The following is a 22,751-nucleotide window of genomic DNA, read 5'->3' on the forward strand; positions in this document are numbered from 1 at the left end:
CATTATATACTACAGAAATTTATCCTTTCTCGAGTCTGTATAAATGTATGTGACGGTAAAATATATGTATAATTATTCATTGTGTAATGTTGACTTAATCTCTGTAATCGAAATACTTGACCTAGGCATAATGTTTGATCAGAAACTCTGCTTTGTATCTCACATAACTTCTATCGCTAACAGGGCTATGAAAATGTTGGGTTTTATAGTAAGAATTTCCAAGGATTTTAAAAATATCAACACATTAAAAATTCTGTTCACATCTCTCGTTAGAAGTATTCTAGAATACAACTCTACAATTTGGTCACCTGTCTTTAATAATCACATTAATACCATTGAAAGAGTCCAACGCAAATTTTTGAGGTGTATTAATTTTAGGCTTGGAATTCCTTTAGAAACAATAGATTATGATTTCTTATTACATTCATTGAAATTGCTTAAGTTAAGTGATAGAAGAAAAATTTTTGATCTTAAATTTTTATACAAAATTATAAATTATCAGTTGGATAGCCCTGACATATTAATGTTGATTCAATTTCATGTACCTACCATTAGATCAAGGTCCTCTAGTATGTATTATTGTGACAATTATACCACAGTCTCAGGATATAACTCAGTTATAAATAGATTGCACACACTTGGGAACTTTTATAAAGCTGCACTAATAACACATTTTAACGCCACTTATTTTAATGAGGTCACTACATAACAGGCTATTGTCATTGCTTCTTTCTTTACTGTTATTTTATTTGTTATGTTTTAACTAAATTTAATTCTTTTAATTTTCTCATCAAAATTTAATACTGCACTATGGATATGTAAAAAAATAAAATAAAAATTTTGTATGTAAATGGCATTTGTGCCGTAAATTCTAAATAAATAAATAAAAAAGTCATCACTCTTAAACTTGTAACTTGAGCTGACTTGGTTCAACTCAGTGCTATTGATTTTCAGTCCTGTTACATAGTATATGTACAATCTTTAATATTTCTTTTAGACTTTATTTTGTAATATTTCTTTTCAGATAACCAAAATGCAGGCCCAGCACGCCAAGCAGACTGCCATTACGTTGCAGAAAGAAGAGTTGGGGAAGAAGGAAAAGATAGCCACTCGTTACAAGAATAAAAACAGGGACGTGATGGTGGAAGTTCTGGGCAAGCTGCCGGATAGCAAATACAAACAGATATTCCAGAATTGCCAGCAACAACTCAAAAATGAAGTTGACCAACTCAATAAAAACCTCAAATTGAAGCAACATGAGGTAAATATCATTATTTGTTGCAATTTTTTTACTATCAAAATTTCTGTTTTGGCAGAGGTTTTTCTTACAAACTCTAAAATTATTACTATCAAACTCGAAATAAAGTGTTCTGTATTAATGTGTGTGTAAAGAATATTATTTATGTATCAATGTATGAGCATTTCACAGTCAGTGAAAGCCGTAGATTGATAAAAACCAGCTGGAATATTAAAATATATTCAGTACTCTCTCACTAAAACGCCACCCCAAAATCTGGGCAAGTTTCCAATTAGTGAAAGCAGCAAATTACAGTGCACACATACTAAATACGCTCAAAATTAAAACATATTATATTACCTATAAACAAAAAAAATTGCGTTATGTATCTATCTTTTGTAAAATTTCCATTTTTTTTTTGTTTAAAGTAAGTTTATTCTTGCTAGAAGACTTCATTCTTTAAATGTATTAACAGAATGGCTGACTCCACACTGAAACAGAAACAAATGCGACAGTTGCTAGAATACACTATCACTAATAACACCGACTAATGGAAAACAGAAATGTCCTAAATCAACAATAATAAACCCTGGTGATTGTCGTAGCATTCGGCGGACTGTTGGATTTGACATACGAATTATTATGTTTGTGCTTTCAACTAGTAATTAACAGTGGATTATAGTACATAGTTATTGGATAATCGAGTAGCAGATTATTGAGAGAGTACTGTATTATAAATGCACCCATAATAATTTAATCTGTATGAATCGCAAATGCCCCTTTCTGTTGGTTTTTTTTTCAATGTATTTTGGTAGCGACCTCTGCTCTGGAGTCCCTAGAAACCCTCAATTTATATCTTTCCATTCTACCCCTAGATCACCTCTTTAGAATCAAAAAGAACCCACCAGAAGGAAGAGTTGAAGAAGAAGAAAAATGAAATCACCGCTGCTGAAGAACAACTCTACAACTACTGCGGGAAACTAGCTCTTGAGGATAAACTGTCCAAAGTGGATGCAGACATTAATGGTTTACAAGTAAGATGCTTTGATCAATAACCTCTACATCCCAAACGAGGTTCCTGGAAAGGAAGCTGGCGCCTAATTTTTACATTATTGTTTCATAGTGCTTTCACACAAACGAAGTATTGAATTCCACCTAAACTTAAACTTTAGGGCGCACAGTTTACACCCGCGCTGTGCAAGCGGGTTCCCTACAGAGATTCGGACCATCCCATTATGTTCAATATGATAATCATTATTCATAACTTTGTTATGTATTTCTTTTCCTGCAGGATCAAAAAATGGGAGTGTCATCCTTTGAGTTTGTTACGAGAAAATTTGTTGAAAAGCTAAAAGAGGAATCGCCGTGCTGCCCACTCTGTCACAGGGGATTTGAGAGTCAACAAGAGGTAAAGTTCAATTAGTTTGCTTTATCAATCATCTTAGTATGTTACTTGTAATGAACGTGCAACTGAAGTCTTGTATTAGAGAGACGGCATGAAAACCAGACAACTATAGGCATATAAAGAGTTCGCATTGTTGTCAGGCTCTCTTCATTATCATATGTCATCTGAGATAATACATTGTATTAATTACAGTCTTTAAGGCGATGCAATGCGAAGCAATCCAAAATTTAAATATTCTTTTGTTCAGAATCTCCGAACGTTCTTCTCCGATTGCTTTGAAATTATGACACAATGTTGCATTCGAATACGCGTTTGTTTTTATATACATATATATTATAGATGTCACTTGTGATAGGTAAAAACAGCGCCATCTGTTCGACAAACATACTTTTTTGAAAAAACAGCTTCATCTGTTGGACGTAAAAGCAACACGCGCTATTGGTTTTCTATCTGCACACGCAAACTGAGCCACAGCAACGCGTGGCGGAGTAAAACTAGTTCTAAATAATTATTTTATTTTATTATATTTTTGTATTTTGACAATTTTACCAGTGTGCGGTTAAGGCCGTAATTGGGAATTAACAGGTTTGACGGTGGCTCTCTTTTTATTGGTTGTTAAGTATTTTATAATCCCTCATAAAATTTATTTTATTTATTTGTAAGAAACAAACAGCTTTTACATAATATACAAAGATAAATATAAATATACAAGTTAACTGAAGTCAAGCCACAGAAATTTCTTATGCAAAAGTAAATAAAGTTCATTGGTAATGAAGTTTTAATATCTTAAAATTAATTTTGTGTTAAAGGAAGGGGAGAGGGAGAGGAAAATAGGAAGAGGATAGTAGATGCTCCCGATACATTCCATACTCTCATATTAATAATCGATTGTACGCGTTACTTCATATTGATATTTCTTTAGGTTATTACCAAAAATGTCAATGCTGTAAAATTTTGTATTATATTGTGCACATAAACGAGGAATTGGGGAATTTTTTCGAATGTTTGTTCTACACGAGGGTAAATAAAATAAATCAGATTGTCAGGTTGATTTAGACGGAATATGAAGATTTATTAAATTGGTAAGTTCTGGTGAGTCCAGACCATTATTTAGGATTTTAAACAATAAGATTTGATCAAAAATTTGACTTTGTGTTTGGAGGGAGTTAAAAATGCCAGGCCCCTCCCGATTTAGAAATAATTTTTGACTAATGGATCGATCGCCTTAAAGAGTTTGCATAGTTGTCCGGCTCTCTTCATTATCATCTATCATCCAAGATATCTTTGACTATTATTCTGCCATCCCTTTAACACAACATATCACACTAAATGTGAAGAGCAAAAATATTACAATTCCTTTAATTTTTGGAAGGAATTGAATTAATACGTCCATCTGAATGTGATAGTAACAAAATTGTTTTTTATATTTTGATTATCATTCTGAAGAATATTTTTTGTCCAGATAACCGATCTGATCTCAGAGCTCGGAGACAAGGTGCGGGATGTTCCGAAGAACCTAGACTCCGTGATCAATAGTCTCTCCCGACACGCGGCCACTCGGGACCAGCTGGTCAGCATGAGGCCCCTGGACAAGAAGGTCAAGTCGCTGAAGAATGAAGAGATCCCTGCTCTTGAAAAGGCTCTAGATAAAACCGAAAAGGTATGTAATGATACAAAGGTATCATCATTATTAAATTCATTACTTTCTTTAGCATTGTTACCTTAACTAACCTTGGGATTTTATTTGACAAAAATAGGATATTTTTATAAACTATAAATACTGTTAAAAATGTGTAAAAGTTTTTTTTTGAGATTTTGGTCACTGTACTAAAAATGTGTAATTTTAATATTTTCACTCATTGAATTTAAAAGGCACATCCTTAGATGGTTCCAACTGGTTACAACGTCATTATAATGTAGAAAACGCTACTGGCTAGTAAGACAACTGTCACCAACGTGATGTCAACGTGATGTCCAATGTGGTGCGGCTGCTTTGTTTTTCCGCTCCTTATATCATCACAAAATTAAGAATCACAATAAAAGAAGAATTGAAGAAAAAGAACTTGAATTCTGTTGGACTTGTTATGGATCTTAGTTCCAGATGGAGTTTATTCCAAGCCTTCGGCCCAGATACTCCGAAAGCGTGACCACCAAGCTTAGTATTTGGCTTGCGCTTAGGTTCCATCAGTCTGCCTATAGCTGATGATGTTGCTGATCTAAGAGTTGACTGTGTTAAGAGACCAGTGTTTTCCGGGACGCATAGTTCAGAGATGTAGGGTGGGGCCATTTCATTGATGGATTTAAACACCTTCCAGCACAATTTGTACTGGATTCTTTCAGGGCACTTGAGCCAGTGAAGGTTACGAAGGTGTTCTGAAATGTACGAATATTTTGAAACCCCGGTCATGAGCTGTGCTGCTGCATTAAACACTGATTGAATTTTAATAAAAAAAAATATTATATTATAATAATGTAGCTATCTGCATTTGTCTGTTTCTGCGCTTAGTTCTTCTTGATTATGATACGGTTTTAACTATCATTTAGAGAATTTCTTCCGGAAGGTTTAAATATACAATACATGGATATTTTATTTTTAAAAAGTAGAGAAAATAGGATGTTTTATGATTGAGTCATAAAAATTTTTTTCGGGCGCTAACATTGCTAACGCTGGCTCCATCTTATGAGATACATCAAAATAATGTAATACAGAATTGTATATCTTAAAAAGGCCTACAGAAAAGTCTGCGAAAGTATATGTCCATCTCCTAAAGATAGTGGAGTTCTTTGAGAGTTCTTTCACCCAATACCCTGATCCTCCTGGTTACTCATCGGAAGGCTTTACAAAAAACATTTAAAAAGTGTCAAACGGACACCATAGTATTAAAGTTGTTTTATAGTAGTTTTTCTCCATTTTGTAAATACAAGTGCTAAAATTAGTGTTTAAGTGTAGTGTTTTGTGGGGGCTTTCGCCCCGTAATATTTATTTTTACCAACAAGCTTCACAAAAACAGTCTAAAAGTATACAAAAACAGTTTCGCAGACATGATAATAAATTGTGCCATTGGATTTTTTTTTCCTAGTCTTAAATTTAAGGATTAAATGCATTAATAAAGAAAACAAATCCGTGTGTACAGTGCAGTCAAAGAAAAAACAAGTTAAGTGTGTAGCAGTCATTTCCTGCCCGCTACAGAGCATTAGCATTATTCACTGCCCATCTCTATTTACAACTCCGCATCTATGGCAACTCTGGACAACAAGGAAGGGGCTCGCGAGCTAGACGCGCACCTCGACAATTTAGTATTTATCTGGCCGCGGTTCCGGGACGTCGTGAAACTAGGGGAAGACAAGAACCACTCCATGAGCGAACACGATTACGAACAAGGATGACGACACCGTTTTGTGGTTTTACCTTTGGTCATCCTTGTCTCTTCATTTAAATAACAGCTATGCATAACCGCATCGCTTGGCGCCCGTTATTACATTCTTCAGGTTAGTTTATTATAAATGCCACCCACTTGTCGCTTTCAATGCAATATTTAAAATTAGCAATCGTGCGTTCATCCTTCGGATGTAGCACACGCCTGAGATAAATGTCACTAAATAAAGAGTTCTCATGTTATTTAAAGGTTAATGAAGTGTTGTAGAAATAAATGTTGTGTCATGGAATTCATTTCCCTTATCTTTTATTTAATACACTGTGGTTACATCCATTCCTGAGGCACTCATGCCCTTCACCTTTTCATAATTTTGTTTCAACACCGCCCAATGTGGCAATAATCCTCTTACAATGGCGCACCACGTGGTTTAACCCGATTGGCATTTAATTTTACTTATTTCGGTCTCGTTGGCATTGAGAGTTGACAATAATTTTTGCAGGGAAGCCATTATTTCAGGCAAAGATTACAAATCACCTGATTTTTCTTCGGAAGATTTAACATTCTCGAAACGTGACACATGGGCTCAAGATGTTTCTGAGCTTAATGACATTTTCTGCCAAGTTAGGACGTGTTTACGTCAATCCTACGAACGGAATAAAGTTCACTATGACCTTCGTAGAAGGAATGTGGAATTCAAAGTTGGTGACATTGTTTGGAGACGCTCTTTCGTGTTGTCCGATGCTTCTAAGCATTTCTCCGCTAAACTTGCTCCAAAATTTTTAAGAAGCAAAATTATTGATAAGGTCTCGGCCGTCGTTTACAAACTGGCAGATATGAAGGGAAAGCCTATTGGAACATTCCATATTAAAGATTTAATTAGGGCAGAAAATTAATTGTTTTTATTATTATTTACAAAGGGAAAAAGTGAACGGGTTTCTGGTACCTACACTGATCACGTGGGTATAGGAAACTTATTTCCTTTTTTGTTACCTTGTTGATTGGGAGTAATGGTTTTCTTTTCCCTGGAGAATTCCATTCCGCCTTTCAACCTGCTTTGTATGTTACTATGTCGTCATTTCTAATGATTATTACGTATCTATTGTTAATTGTGTTTTGTCTGGAAATTGTCATACACATCTATTTCTCTTATGAGGATCCGCTCTCTTCGTTATGTTTATTGTTTACCGCTGTTTTCTCAGTATCATTGATTAAGATGTGCTTATTTGGCGCTCTACCTTACTTATTAAGTTGTCATGTCTGGTTGAATGACCTTATCATAAGCTTATGAGCTTCGTGCTTTTGTTTTCACACATTAGCATACTAGCTCTTCTGTTGTGTTTCAGTATGTTGAAGGAAATATACCTTCTATCTAGATGCTGTCATTTCAGCACTTATTTGGGAGAGCTGTTGTAGGGTTATAATGGCTTAGGCTCTTTAGCACATGATAGCCCTCATCAGGCTTACAATTAAGATATTTTTGTTGATTTTTTTATGAAAATTTCAATATCAATAGTCGGTAAGCCATTATCACATTCACAGGTTTATGGTGGTTGGTTCTGTAATGGGTTTTATGTCTTACATATTTAATCATAGTGCATGTCCTTAAATTTTTCTTCGTAATTTGATTCCTTCCCTGCTTTTCCAGAGCTCGGAAAAGTATGGAATGAATCAGGTGTTCTGTCAATTGTTCATCGGTATTCTTCAGCCACCAACTGGTTCACTTGGTGACGGAAGAATATGTGTATGAAAATGAAATTATTTATTATATTAATTTTCGAGATAATTTCTACAAACTATCGGTACACTGTTCTATAATAATTCCAAGAAGATTTATTATTGTTCATTAAATACATTACTGCCATCTATGTCAAGATGAGCTAACTATTACCTACTGATCTTCAGTTTGGTTTAATTTCTGGATGCTTTTATCAATTTTTCACTGGAATGTTGTTCTGTCATTTTTCGTGGAGATTTAATTACAAATAAAATCACTTCATAGGGAATTTTAAAATAATTTCTAGCTGTCACGTAGACACTTTGGGTGGTTTTGACTTGTCATATATTTAGGCATTGTTCATTTAAGCTATTCACAACTCTGTTGCAAATTTTGCTCAACCTTTTTTAAGATTGTTTTAAGCTATTACTATTAAATCTTTGTGTTTAGAACAATGATTCTTTTATATACATTATTTCTTCGAGAAGGGCTTGCCATTTTACTCAATGTTTCTTTTATTTATTTCAACGGTGACCAAGGGTTGGTTAGGTGTAAACTTCTTCAATCTTCAAGGAACTTCGCTATACTACGTCAACTGAAGTCATCTGGACTACACTCTTCTCTCGTCATCGCCAGAATACGTCAACCAAAGACATCCGGACCGCTCTCTTCTCTCGTCATCTCCATGCGGGGTTTCAACCGCTCCAGACCTTACCGAACCTCAGGGAATATTTGGATTCGGAACTCTGCAATGCCGAAGCCGCTACTACCCGCCTAATCCGCACCATACATTTCTGCTGCTGGAGGGTGCATCAAACTTGTCAGGAGGTGTCAGGCGAACCTCAGACTTATAGCCATAAGTCCTTTGGCTGAGGGGGCATTGTAGCAGTCATTTCCTGCCCGCTACAGAGCATTAGCATTATTCACTGCCCATCTCTATTTACAACTCCGCATCTATGGCAACTCTGGACAACAAGGAAGGGGCTCGCGAGCTAGACGCGCACCTCGACAATTTAGTATTTATCTGGCCGCGGTTCCGGGACGTCGTGAAACTAGGGGAAGACAAGAACCACTCCATGAGCGAACACGATTACGAACAAGGATGACGACACCGTTTTGTGGTTTTACCTTTGGTCATCCTTGTCTCTTCATTTAAATAACAGCTATGCATAACCGCATCGCTTGGCGCCCGTTATTACATTCTTCAGGTTAGTTTATTATAAATGCCACCCACTTGTCGCTTTCAATGCAATATTTAAAATTAGCAATCGTGCGTTCATCCTTCGGATGTAGCACACGCCTGAGATAAATGTCACTAAATAAAGAGTTCTCATGTTATTTAAAGGTTAATGAAGTGTTGTAGAAATAAATGTTGTGTCATGGAATTCATTTCCCTTATCTTTTATTTAATACACTGTGGTTACATCCATTCCTGAGGCACTCATGCCCTTCACCTTTTCATAATTTTGTTTCAACACCGCCCAATGTGGCAATAATCCTCTTACAAGTGTTTTTTTTTGACGATAAATAAACCTAAATGCTCTATTAACCAAGTTAGTCTTCCTCTTCTGGCATAACCTTTTATCAGAAGTTAGCAAACTTGCCGCCCGGAATTGTACTAATTGTAATATGGTCACGTAGATTTCAAAGCCATGAAATAAGGTGTCATCCATAAATTTTACTATGCACTCGGGTAATCTTGTATTGGTCACTCCTTGTGATATTGGAGTTTTATTATTTTTATATTTAGGAAAATTTCTCAATTTTTGGCCATTCAATAAAGAAATTCTAATTCAGTAATTTCAAAGATTTCTTCTGTGTTCCTGATCTATGCTGCTGTCACATATTATGTATGTGTTTTTTTTTAAATTTTATTTAAGACTGTTCTGTGGTCTGCATTCTACTTACATTTCTGTATCCATACTGTGTATTTCTAAACGCTTTGTATTTGTCATGTTCAGGATCTCCAAGAAGCTCACGATGAGGTGGACGAACTGCAGATGTCGTTATCGGAGCCGGAGCGCAAATTGGAGGCGGTGGTGTCCATGCTGCCTGACATGACCCTACTCGACCAAACTGTGCTGGAAATCGCCGCCCTCACAGCCGAGGTTTGTATGTCTTCTATGGTAGAGGGATAGGAAGCTCTGGACCCTGGCTAAATAAAATAAAAAATTTGGGGGATTTTTGACCAGATCTGAATATTCAGGTGTAATCCGACCTTCCTCTTCCTTCATCCTCATTATGTTCCCCAGATTGGCGATGTGTGCGTCTCGAATCACATTTAAAAAAAAAAATTGCCATGTTCCCCGGGATTTACAAACAATAAAGTGAATAATACTTTTCAGAAATAAGTGAAAAGGTGCATCCAAAAAGGAATATTAATTTGTCTTCCCAACCCCACATCCATCAGACTCGAATTGGGGATTAAATTTTTATGTTGTATTTCAGGTTGCAAAGTTGGAGTCCCAGATAGACACCAGCGAATTCACCATGAACCAAGACGAGGCGGTAGCCAAGCAAAAGGAGACCCGCCAGGAAACCAATCGACTGAGAGCCGTAATCAAGTCAAGCCAGACCAAGCTGAACAAGCACAACCAGAAGCTGCAGCAAGCCAGGGACAAGAAGAACCAGCTCACAGGGGAGTCTTTAAAGATACAGGCCAAGGTATATAGTGTACTATTCATTTAAATTATAGAATATCTGTGTTAATGTTGAAATTATGACCAAGTGGCCAGAGGCAGACCAAGGAAGAGGTGGATAGACTACATGGAAGAGGATGGGAGGAGCAGAACGGGACGGGAAGGATGGAGGCAGTGTTTCTTTCAGGTACCTATCCGGGGGGGCATTGCCTAACCGGCCTAATCCAGTGAAACTCTCATAGGAATATCTCATAACTCTTGTGGTCGGAACCTTTGTTTCGTAGAATTGACCATTTTTATTCTTCTGTCGTTACCTTCTAGATTTGAATATGAAGCGTGGTGTTTTCTCTTTCTAACACCATTTAGATCATATTTCTCACTATGGCAGTAAGGATGACAACGATTTCTATGAGACCTATATGAGCTATTCCCAAAAGCGAACAAATTGATTCTGGTAATAGCTGTTTGTTCACAAAACCAAACCAATTAGACTGAACAGTTACAGAAGAAAAATGGTTTTGGCTGAGGATTGATCCCCAGGAACTGGAGTCAACTGCACTAACAACTGAACAAATACCGATTGGGGAGGACCAACATTAATTTTGTATATTAACCGCTGTAATGTAATCCAATTTCAGAGAAACTCTTATATGTCCACATGTGTATTCGTAATTTGCCATTGAAAGATTGTATTCAGTCTAACTGCTGAGTTTCAGCTCGATCGAATGTCGGGAAGTGCGTTAATTTCCACTTCCAAGATTCCACTTCGTTCGTACATTCTTTTAAGAAAACAGAAGTGAAATTCAAATGTGAAATATTAAAAAATAAATAAAGTATCTTCTTTATACATTTGTAAAGTTGAGTGGTTATAGGAACAGAGTATTTAATTTTCTTTTTAATATATAATTCTTTAAACTTGAGTACTGAAGTAATATTTAAAGTTTTGTGATTTTGTTTATTTTTATATTATATTGAGTGAAATGTGTATGTTTGATTCTAGATACAAGAGTTGTGTTCCCTGCAAGCCCAGCTAGACTCGTGCGAAAAAGAGAAGGAGAGAGGGGAACTGGATCTCAGAACTCTGATCGAGTCCTCTAATGTTTTACAAACACAACTAGATGGTGCCGAAAATAAGAAAAAGGCTTTACTTGATCAAAATAGGTTAGCAAATGAAACAATATCAACATACACATTAGAATTATTGGAAAGCCTACAAAGAGCACCATGAGGAGATTATATATTGAAACAATGAAACAAAGGTGGTGAAGGCTTTAACCAGCCACCTGTCTCTCATCCACACAACCTAATTAATATTGTTTTTTTTTAATGATAAACTAATTTTTATAAGACAAGGTTTTTATGCATAGCACAAAGGATAACAAATTATTATAAGCGTTAATGCTATGTGCTATGAATAAAAACCTTGTCTTATAAACATTAGTTTATCATTAAAAAATAATAATATTGGACAAGTCAAAATATTTCACCAACAAATGTAGATATAATATATCTCGACACCATCTAGTGGGAAATTCAGCACTAACAAAGCCTTTCCTACAAAAATAAACTTGGTTGTTTACAGGTGAAAAATAATAAGCAGTAATTGTCGATTGAAGTACTTGTACATTTTGGTGATCCAGAGCACCTGACCAGATATCAAAAGGTGCGGGTTCAATTCCCGTCGGCGGCATTTATTTTTACTCGGGAGATCTTTTCAATTTGTATGGATATTTCAGGCGGATAATTAATGCTTATAATAATTATTTAATATTGCTTCAATATTTAAATTGAGGACTGCGACCCATTAACACAATTTGTAAGTTTATGTATACAGCTAAAGGAAGCCTACATCGAACCCATCCGATTCGATTTGCCCACACTGCATCGGATACCACGTCTTTTCAAAATGTCCGGTAATAGAAAATAACACCCCGTGTGTGTAAACTGCGTCACTAGAAATTCAAAATACGGAGAAAATAACACCACAGACTACAAATGTCCAACAGCGACGAGTGCAATTATACAAATAATATTGTTAGGCAATAGAGGCCATTAGAAATCATCCAAAAAATATAAATAAAAATATTTTTAAATATGCTTTATGATTACCCCACTATGTATCAAAGTATTTCGGGAAATTAAAGTCCCTCCACTTCAAATTACTATAAAAAAATAGCTCTTTTACAAATTCACAAAGATTGTTTCAATAGTAAAATGCCAACACCTTTACTGATAGTTTTATAAGTTGATTAAGAGGTCCTGTAATCGAACTAATTATTCATTCTAATCAATAAATTATACCATTGGAAAATGACACCAGAAAAAAAGATCATTGCTGCAACTGACATTTGCTTTTTTTTTATACATTATATTTTTTTACAGAATTCAGGATGACAAGCAACAAAAGCAGGTTGTGGAGTTTGACAGGATGTGCAATGTAATCGCCGGCTACAATAGGGAGATCTCCGCTCACAAAGCCAAGGACATCTCGGGGCAGCTGGACAAGCTAAAGAAGCCCCTGCTAGAGCTGCAAGAGAGGAAGGAGCAGCTCTCTGGGGATCTGCAGTCGCAGACCAGCATGATTGACTCCATCAAGGATGATATATCCAACCATCAGGTTTGTACGAGATCAAACAAAGGAATTGGCATTGAGAGCTGAAAATGGTTGTATTGATCTAGAAATTTCAGACAGAAAAGGTGTACAAACTTCATGATGCCAGAGCTCATTTAAAATCGCCTTTGCAGCTATGTATGCATTGCGATGGTGCTTGTTAAGTTTGATGAACATTGCAAAAATAGATTTACAACTATTACAAAGTAGTAATGATGATAAATCAATATATTCGGGTCTTTTTCAGGCCAAAGTTTTCAAAGTCCACGGTCTGTTTTTATTTGTTTGACACCTCTCAACAGCTCCCCTGTCTGCTGTGTAAAGCCAGAGGAACTATTTTTCTACCCGGTCAAACGACATGTTGGTTGGGAAAGGGATTTGTTAATGTAGATCTTGATAAGGATTGATCTGCCGGATCTGGAAGAAAAGCCAATGGCGCATTCCTTTCGTTCTGTACCGTTTTGCGTAAGAACGAGTCTGTAAAACAACAGTTTCTGATATAATTTATTTTTTTTTTTTGTAAAAAAAAAAAAAATAAAAAAATCATATACAGTTGACCCGCGGTAATCTGGCCCCTTTCTAATCTGGCACCCCTATAATCCGACATGCTTATAACAGTACATACGAAGCACATTAATTACGGCAAGTCTTCTACAATGCATACTTAAACATGTTGTAACTTGTTCGCGGCACCTTGCTCGATGTGTATTTTCTCTATGTAATTTGTCAGACTACAATTCAATCATCCGACAACTCCTTGCCAAACGTTTGTCGGATTACCGCATATCGATAACTATATATCGGAACATCCATTCACAATTTCATTTAATCCATTCGTAATTTTTTGAGCAATAGTTATAAGAATGGAAATACTTCAGAACAGAGGTATGAGGTCTATATTGTACTTTAGCAGATATACTAGGATAAAAAAATGCAATGCCAACCCAATATTCTAAGTGTGTGGCAATGTTTGCTCTATAATACCCTAGTATTTATATGCAAGTTGAAAAATAAAATGTTATCTACCAGATTATATGTTAAAAAGTCTTAGTATTATGTATTACAGTCCATGGCTATCCTATGGGATCTGCTATTTATGAAAATATTATTTTAGGTATATTTTAATTATTATTTTTCGGAATAACTTATTGAGTAAAACCTCAAATTATAATATTTAAATACTGAAGACAATATTAGTGATTTTTTCAAACGAAAATCTGAAACAAAAAAATCAGAAAAGGAAAGTCCAGATGTGACCGTTTCCTTTTCTGATTTTTTATATTTTAATTGTTTCGGGTTTTAAGAAAATAATATCAAATATTACAGACTAAACTCCAGAAATTAATTTTTTTATCAAAATAAAATCTATTATTTCTTACCTAATAAGTACATTTATTTTTATTTCTATATATTATTTAAGTTATATTTTTTTGAGTTTATAATTATCTTTTTTATTTTCTTAATTTTATTATGTTATTTAAATTTGTCATCTAGATTTATACCTATTTGTTCATTTTTATGCACATCAATTAATGAAATTTTACACCTTATAAACCGTAATGACGCCACTCACCATTTTAAACACGAGAAATAATTTCTCAATTGAGTTGGGCAGTTTCAATCAGACTCGAAATATCTACATTTGTAAACTATTGTAATTTGTTTCTATTTAATAAAAAATAAATAAAAATACACATATGAGATACTGGCCCAATTAAATTTTTTTGTACCATAGTCACACTCTCGAGGACGTCATCACAATCTTCTATATAGTAGAGCAAGCCGCACTAATTTATTAATGAACTCACCTGTGGGGAGAGCTACATGCTTTTTGAATGCGGTAGATAAAAAATTAGATTTATTTTTTGTGTCCTATAGCGCATTTGCGAGATTTTTGGCATTGCATATACACTGCATAAATGGTACAATTATAACGTCTTAGGCTTTATTACCTGTAATTGTTATAAATAAATGTACAAATTATATATAAATAAAAAAAAATAAAAATATATAGTTTCTTCCAAAGCGCTTGATATAAAATTATCAGACAGCAATACCTTTTCCTCCATTCATGTAGGACCGGCGGTAGAACTACCCTTCGTGCCGGAAGTGTGTTAATATAGTTCATTGGGCAAGATTATTTTTTAATATTTACTAATAGCTCACAAAAAATTGCCAAAGTTGTCTCTAAAATCATGAAAAATCGAATTACTATATATTTGCTGTACATTTTAATTATTCAGTTTGGTTAGGTATGTTGGCTGCGCAGCTATTCCTCTTAAATTATTTGGTTTCCGTTCCGTGACATTATCCCTCTCACATTACAGGTCAACAAGCGCGACCTGGACGACAACCTGACTCTCCGCAACCATCAGCAGGAGCAGCGCCTCAAGGAGCAGGAGATCCGAGCAGTGGATGAGAAGATCGGTGAGATGAACTACGTCTCCCTGTCCACCGAGAAGGACAAACTCTTTCAGACACAGGACGAAATCAGCCAGAAGAAAGCCGAAACTGTTGGCATCATCAAAAAACTACAGGTGAAGCATATCTTCTTCTTTAGTCATTTCCTGATTGCTGAGGATTGTAAATTCCACTCCAAATTCCCTGACGGCTCTCTCTGCTGTAAGCTCTCTTTCACATGCATGGCTTGAGAGATGAGAACAGTTTGGCAAATATGCATTTAGAAATGTTTGTTGTGTTTTCTTCAGATAGAGGCCTATTTCATTGTACATAGATTTATATTATGAAAGATACTTTCAGTATCGAAACGTTGGCTAACATGACTTTGGTGTTTGATGACTAGATCTGAATAGCCAGATACTTCCCAACCTTCCTCTCCCCCATCTCCTTCACTTCCCCACTTCCTTCATCTTCACAACATACATACCTCAATTAGGTTATTAATCCCTACTGTGCGGCTGGCTACAGTCCAGTGAAATTACGACTACCTTGAGGTTTACTGCAGTGTATACAGCTAGGTTTTAGAAATTTTTAATACATTTGTTTATTGTCCAAGCAAAGTCCAAAGTGAAAAAGCTAGCTTTGTAGATGCGTTTCTATTATTTCACCTAATTTTCAGTTTTAAATTTTTACATTTAGTATTTTTTAGTCAATATATATATATGTATATATATATATATATTTTTATTTTTTTTCAAAGTGTGACCGTTTCCTTTTCTGATTTTTCTGTTTCAGATTTTCGTTTAGAAATCACTAATATTGTCTTCAAGATTTAAATACTAACACTTCTAGGTTACAAATAATCAGTGGTGGTTTGTACTCACAAGAATGGTAGTGCGCTAAAAATATTGCTAGTCTATCTATCCCCTAAGCCAGGTCAGGTAAAAGATACTAGCAATTTTGAAGCTTATTCCGACCTGTTGGAATTATTGCTATTCGAACTGTGAACAAAAGTTGCGCCATCTCGTAGAAGAGTTGTGAGGCACCGTTCATTTTTTGGAGAAATTTCAATACTATGGTCACATCCACGCTCTGCGTGTATATATATAATTGATGTTCCCAGCTGATGTTTCTATGTGAGCAATGCGGAATCTGCTACCACGTGACTTATGACAAGTGATACAGAGAACGAAAATTCGAGTCGGTTGAATTTAACTTATAGTTTTATAGTATATTATACATTTATTTGCTTTGATTTTTTGGTGGTATTATTATCAGTTGATAATTATTATTTTTTGGTAGAAATGTTGGGAGTGCATTGCTCCAACGCTCTTTAGCGCTAACCGCCACCGCGAATAACCCGTCAACATTTTTAAATCTCCTACTGCCATTACACTAAGCCGAAAATGTTGCTTGTGTTGTGATGGAGGACAAAGCCAGTCGAGGTATCGAATTCACGACGCGGGAACCAGATGAATACAATTCACAGCAAATGAACAGTTTCAAATTAATATTGTGGTAACATTCCAGGAGTTTGTGAAAGAAGCAAAAGCGGAGCTGAAGCAGCCCAAGTTCAAAGACGTCCATGAGGAATACAAGAAGAAGCTGTACGAGTTGATTCTGCTGAAGTCGGCCGACCGCGACCTGCGCGACTACAGCGTGGCCATGGACCTCTGCCTGATGCAGTTCCACAAGGAGAAGATGACTAAGATTAATAACATCATCAGGTAAACATCAAACCACTTGATAATTGATACTTTCTTAACCAACCCCTTAAAAAATTTGATGAATATATTTTCCATAATGATTTAACATTTGCCGCCAAAACGACATCTTCGTTTTTATCCGTGAATATGGCGGCGTCAAGCCGGACAACATCGGTGACAGCATTCTTACCAGCCATTGGCATTTTCTACGTCATTGTAGCCAGTTGACTTCAAATCTTCCACACATTTTTTATAGTATTCATTATTTGTGAAAATGTCCCATTGCAATTTTTTTGCCTGTGTTAGAATTAGAAAATCTGTCCCACTAAAGGCTCTCAAATGGCACATACTGGCATCATGAAATTTGCACAGATTTTTTTGTTCAAATTTATAGGTCAACAATATATTTTATTGCACAATGTTATTTCCATCATGAACTATGGAGCTTTGAAATATCTAATTTAAATGTAAAAAAACAGACAACAACCTTTCCTTTTCTCATCCCCTTTCCCTCTGATGATTTTCCTGTACAATTTTTTGCTGGCGCCGATTCCGATAGTATCTTTTTTAGTTTTGACAAAATTGAAATCTCCATATGGTTTGTTAAATAAAAAAAAAGAATGTTTAAGCCTCAATATATTAACGAATTGATTCATAAAATTGTTGCAAAAACTAATTCGATTTTTATTGCAGAGATATGTGGAGGAGCATCTACAGAGGAAATGATATTGATTACATAGAAATAAAAACTGATGAGAATGCAGACTCTGCCAGCAGCGGGACTAAAAGGGTATACAATTACAGGTAAATAAGACCTTTGTACGTAATATCCTCTTATTGCTGCCGCTGAGAGTTCCATTGTAACCTTTCCCTCTTTCTAATAAACAGTTCATGTAATAAAGCTACCAGCAGTACACCTGCTTTCACTCAATACATAATTACTAATACAAGTAGTCCCAGAGAAAGGTTGTACGTGCGTCATCGATGATTGTCCTCTTCCTTCTCTCACGTCTTGCATGAAAACTAAAAAGACAGAAGGTAGCTGGTTGACAAATGCGTTGGGTTCCCCAATCCAGGCGTCGTGGGTACAATTTTTCTGCTAGCCAAGTCCTCCATTGCAAAAGCAACATTTTCCGCATACAATGACAGTAGCAGGCGTTTTTTAAATATTGTCAAATTATTTGTAACCCTGGAATATTTATTCCTAGAGAATTAAAATAGAATTTGCTTTTTTAACTCTTGACAGGCCAAGATGCCAAACAATACGTCTGTAACCAAGTGGGCCTTCTGACGACCCCATGCATTTTTCTGTCTTATGGGCTTTTAAACTATAGAAATCCCAATTATTCAGTCAATTATTAGTGGTAACTTATGTATTTGCGCAGGAATACGTAAAATACTAAAATGATATGTCAAGTACTTAAGCTAATATAAGGAGGATAGTAATTTTGGGTACTACCTACTCCCCCACTTGGCTGAGGGATAGTTAAAGTACATAATATCTACTCAATGTTTCTGTGGTTTTATTTTGTAGAGTTGTGCAGAAGAGAAATGATACAGAGATTGATATGAGAGGGCGTTGCAGTGCCGGACAGAAAGTACTGGCTTGCCTCATCATCAGAATGGCTCTGGCTGAAACCTTTAGTAATCGGTAAGTTCCACATAACATAAATTTAAGTAATCAGCAAGTTCCATTTAATGTACATTTAAGTAAACAGTAAGTTCCACCTACCATACATTCAGTATTCGATAAGTTTCACCATTGACATTGTAACGGACGTAGTTGACCACATTATTTAATTTTATAAAATTTGTTTTACTTTTATAAAATGTGCCTACCCCACGCCACTGGCGAAATCACCACTCCCCGCCACTGGCCATTTTGTTCCCGGCCGCTTGAAAACTTTGTCTACGAACGGCATCGATACCGCGTCGCCGGCTTACCTGCCGCGTGGATCGATGTCCAGCATTTTTTCTATGTAAAAATTACTAGGAAAAATCAATTTTTAAATATTGCAAATGTTTATATTTTACTTGTTCATGCCCTCGGCGGTAGTCAAATAAACACTATTTTCAATATACTACCGCTGAGGAGATTTTAAAAAATCTGTTTTTCACACATATGTACAACCAATTTTGAACAATATTTTTTACCGTTTTTGCGTGTACAAAAATCCAGGAACCTCGTAGCATAGTGAATATTATCTCTTTCTGAGCGCTATGTTACGGGGGACCTGGGAAAAATACTAACTTAACATGTTTTACAAATTTGATCGCTTTGAGATCATATTTACACATTTATTTACAAACATTTCTTATTTTTTATCGTATCTTGACAAACAAAAAATCTAGTTGTCAAGATACACATTCTTATAACTACTATGCATTTAAACTATGTAATTGTTATTCATGTAAGCGTTCAAAATCTTTTCTAACTCGCAAATTTAAGCGACTACTTTCACCAGTGCTGCCGACAAAATGAATATGCAACATTTTGTCGGGGCCTATAAACTCATTGTTGGCGCGGGTACAATCCCCCACCACTTTTGGGCTCCCAGCCCAATGTCGGGCGCAAGTCAGGCTAATCAAATATAAGCAGCCACATAATTGAAAATAAATTAGTTCATCTTTACCACCGAAACCAAGCGTTTTATTATCTACAAGTGACTCCTGCCCAACATCTGCCTCACCTCGCCAAGTCTTCTGCTCCAAGATCTTCTGGTGTTACCTCTTCAAGACAAGCCGGCCCTCCTCTGGAAAACCGCCAACACCAGAAGCGAGCAGAGACGACAGCACACCCAGTGCCCTACATTCACCAAGCCTGGGTGCGGGAGGCAGATTTCATCAAATATACTACTATCATCATCATCATCGGCCGTAAAGGAGCATTCTCATCGGTTGAAGACACGGTTTGGACCCGGCGCCTAATTCTACAGTCTTGTGCGGACTCCCGTCCAGTACAGACATACATTCAGCAATCGAGAAGTTCCACCTAACATAAATGATGTAATCAATTAGTCCCACCTTACATACATTCACCTTTACGAAAAAACCTAACCTAACATTCTATAATAAATAGTCATTTCCACTAAACACACATTTAGTAAACGGTAAATTTAACTTAAGAGGAACGGCTGGTGGCTTTTTTCATATAAAACTTAAATTTGGATTTGAGGCCAAAGTACTCTACCAAACTGAACAGTAATTTTTTTAACTAGTCGACTGTTTTCGATCAATTTGCTCTCCATGCGCTATGCGCTCCAATTTTTATGACCGTGTTTGGGACTCGTGCTTATGTGTGAACTCTAATATCGTCCATGCTGGAATTTTTGTGATACAATTTTAAGTCAGTATGAAATCCACATTATGTGCACAAGAATGCAGGCAGTGGAATTAGGAAACAATGCTCACGCGCCACTCCGACCCGTGCGGATATAGAAATATATAAAGGGTGTGTAGGAAATCGTGATACTGAGAGCGCTCCTATGTTTATGTTGATAAGTGTGATGTAAGAAACATTTACTAATCAGTAAATTGCCCAAAACATACATTTGGCAATCTGCAAGATCCACTTAACGTTAAAAAAAAAACTAAACAGAATATATTTGACATAGTTCTACCATTCTAATTCCTAACCCCCATACTTTAAAAATATTCTAGATTCGGAGTATTAGCCCTTGACGAGCCCACCACCAACCTAGACAAGGAAAACGTGACCAGCTTGTGCAATGCCCTGGGAGACATGGTGCTGAGCAGGATGAACCAGAACAACTTCATGTTCATCATCATCACGCACGATGCGGAGTTCCTCACAGCCCTCGGCAGGATTGACAAGCTCACCCATTACTACAAGGTGACTAGAAATCAAGACGGAAGATCCAGAATTGCCAAATTGTCCATGACATAAACTAAATTTCTCTTATTTATCGAGAAAAAAATCATTCTCAAAATCAAAAAATAAAGAGTGCTCTGCAATACTAAAAGCAGTTACTAGTGCGAGCAGCAATGCCCCATACGCAGATATCATAACGTCACTTACAGAGAGTTTAAGACTATCTTTTGACGCATGACACAAAATAGTAACCTCCACAACCTTTTTATACTTTGCTCTAGTTCCTTTAAACCTTTTCTATTAATACCAACAAAACGTAACACAGTAATGTCACCTCTTGCATGTTTATTTGATATTATTGTCGTTGGTATTATTGTTTTAAATCATCAATATATAAAGAGGCCTTACTATTAAACGTGTTTTAAATTTTACTACACAATTGATAAACAACCATAAATATAGGGTTAATGTGTTGTTTATTAGTTGTGTAAAATCTAAAATAAAGGTGGTCTATACTTAGTTCTTCTATTTTTTATTACATACCATTATGAACTTATACTGAAATACAATGTATTACAAGATAACTTTGGATAGAGTGGAATATACCCTCAGCATTTCCCTGGTGAAAGACCAGCATTCAGAATTGAAACATTACTCGAAATGGGTTTAGCCATGTTTAGTAACCATCCGAATAGCCAGGTACTTCCCGACCTTCCCCTACCCACTCCCTTCAGCTCCACAACATACCCTAAATTGGGGATGCCATAGTCCTCGTGGCTCCCAGTTGGAACACTTGTGGCGGTACTCACATAAAACTATATTACATGATTACTCCACTTTATCAATAAATTGCAAGCTTTGATGAGAAATTGATGACAAAATGAATCATACTAAAGGGGTATTTCACCATCCTCTTGATAACTTATCCATAGGATAACGTGTATTAATAAACTCGCTGCATCCCGCTAAACCTATTCAACCGAAGTTGAGTACCGAATAGTAAACTCGGACTTTATAAATAAATAAATCGTTCATGTAGGTTATCCTATGGATCAGCTATCAAGAGGATGGTGAAATACCCCATAAAAAAAAAAAAAAAAAATATAAGTATTAGTAGACCCTTGGAAAAGTTATAAATTGTATGAACGTCACATTTCATTAGTCTCTTATGTGGATTTTATTTTAATTATGTATTCTCAGTGAAAGTACGCATGTACAGTAGAACCTCGTTAATTCGAAATCCACGGGACATCAAAAATCAAATTTCGAATTAACAAATTCCCACGTAATTCGAAATTTTATTAAAAAAAAAAAAAAAAAATATGCCGAAAAAAGTTTTTCTCGGCCGCCTCTTCAAATCCGGGTGATATTTTAGGTGTAAATTCGTATTAATACCAATTATTTCTTTATTTTCGCGGCCGATTACCGTAGCGGCGGGCCCATTAAATTCAAATATTCGCAATAAATTCGTAAAAATGCTATATATTTACGCGTAAATCGAGATTTCGCTGCCGATTTCGGTCGCTGCCTACCCTTTAAATTGAGATATTCGTAAAAATACGATATATTTCCGTAATTTTCCGTCGCGGCCAACCCTTTATTTCAAATATCTGAATTTAAATTCGTAAAAATACGATATATTTCCGCGTAAAACGAGAATTCGCAGACGTATTCCGTCGCGGCCGGCTCTTTAAATTCAGATATTCGAAATAAATTCGCAAAAATACGATATATTTCCGTGTAAATCGAGAATGCGCGGCCGATTTCCTTCGCGGCCGACCCTTTAAATTCAGATATTTGATGTAAATTCGTAAAAATATTATATATTTC

The 22,751-nt window shown here is 35.9% G+C and overlaps 1 protein-coding gene across 1 annotated transcript in view; it reads left to right on the forward strand.

The window, feature by feature from the left end:
* rad50 (DNA repair protein rad50) overlaps positions 1–22,172 on the forward strand; it is a 34,324-nt gene extending 12,152 nt beyond the window's left edge. The window contains exons 10-22 of the mRNA XM_089635689.1: positions 1,025–1,261; positions 2,113–2,271; positions 2,529–2,645; positions 4,105–4,302; positions 9,695–9,841; positions 10,182–10,397; positions 11,373–11,533; positions 12,755–12,989; positions 15,311–15,520; positions 16,914–17,110; positions 17,783–17,893; positions 18,624–18,740; positions 20,750–22,172. Coding sequence (XP_089491815.1) covers positions 1,025–1,261; positions 2,113–2,271; positions 2,529–2,645; positions 4,105–4,302; positions 9,695–9,841; positions 10,182–10,397; positions 11,373–11,533; positions 12,755–12,989; positions 15,311–15,520; positions 16,914–17,110; positions 17,783–17,893; positions 18,624–18,740; positions 20,750–20,996 — 2,352 coding nt within the window. The 3' untranslated portion in view covers positions 20,997–22,172. The remainder of the gene's footprint in view (positions 1–1,024; positions 1,262–2,112; positions 2,272–2,528; positions 2,646–4,104; positions 4,303–9,694; positions 9,842–10,181; positions 10,398–11,372; positions 11,534–12,754; positions 12,990–15,310; positions 15,521–16,913; positions 17,111–17,782; positions 17,894–18,623; positions 18,741–20,749) is intronic.
* The last annotated feature ends 579 nt before the right edge of the window (positions 22,173–22,751 follow it).

Source organism: Hesperophylax consimilis, chromosome 9 (genome assembly GCF_061612785.1).
Source record: "Hesperophylax consimilis isolate HC1 chromosome 9, BYU_Hcon_1.0, whole genome shotgun sequence".
NCBI classification, from domain to species: domain Eukaryota; kingdom Metazoa; phylum Arthropoda; class Insecta; order Trichoptera; family Limnephilidae; genus Hesperophylax; species Hesperophylax consimilis.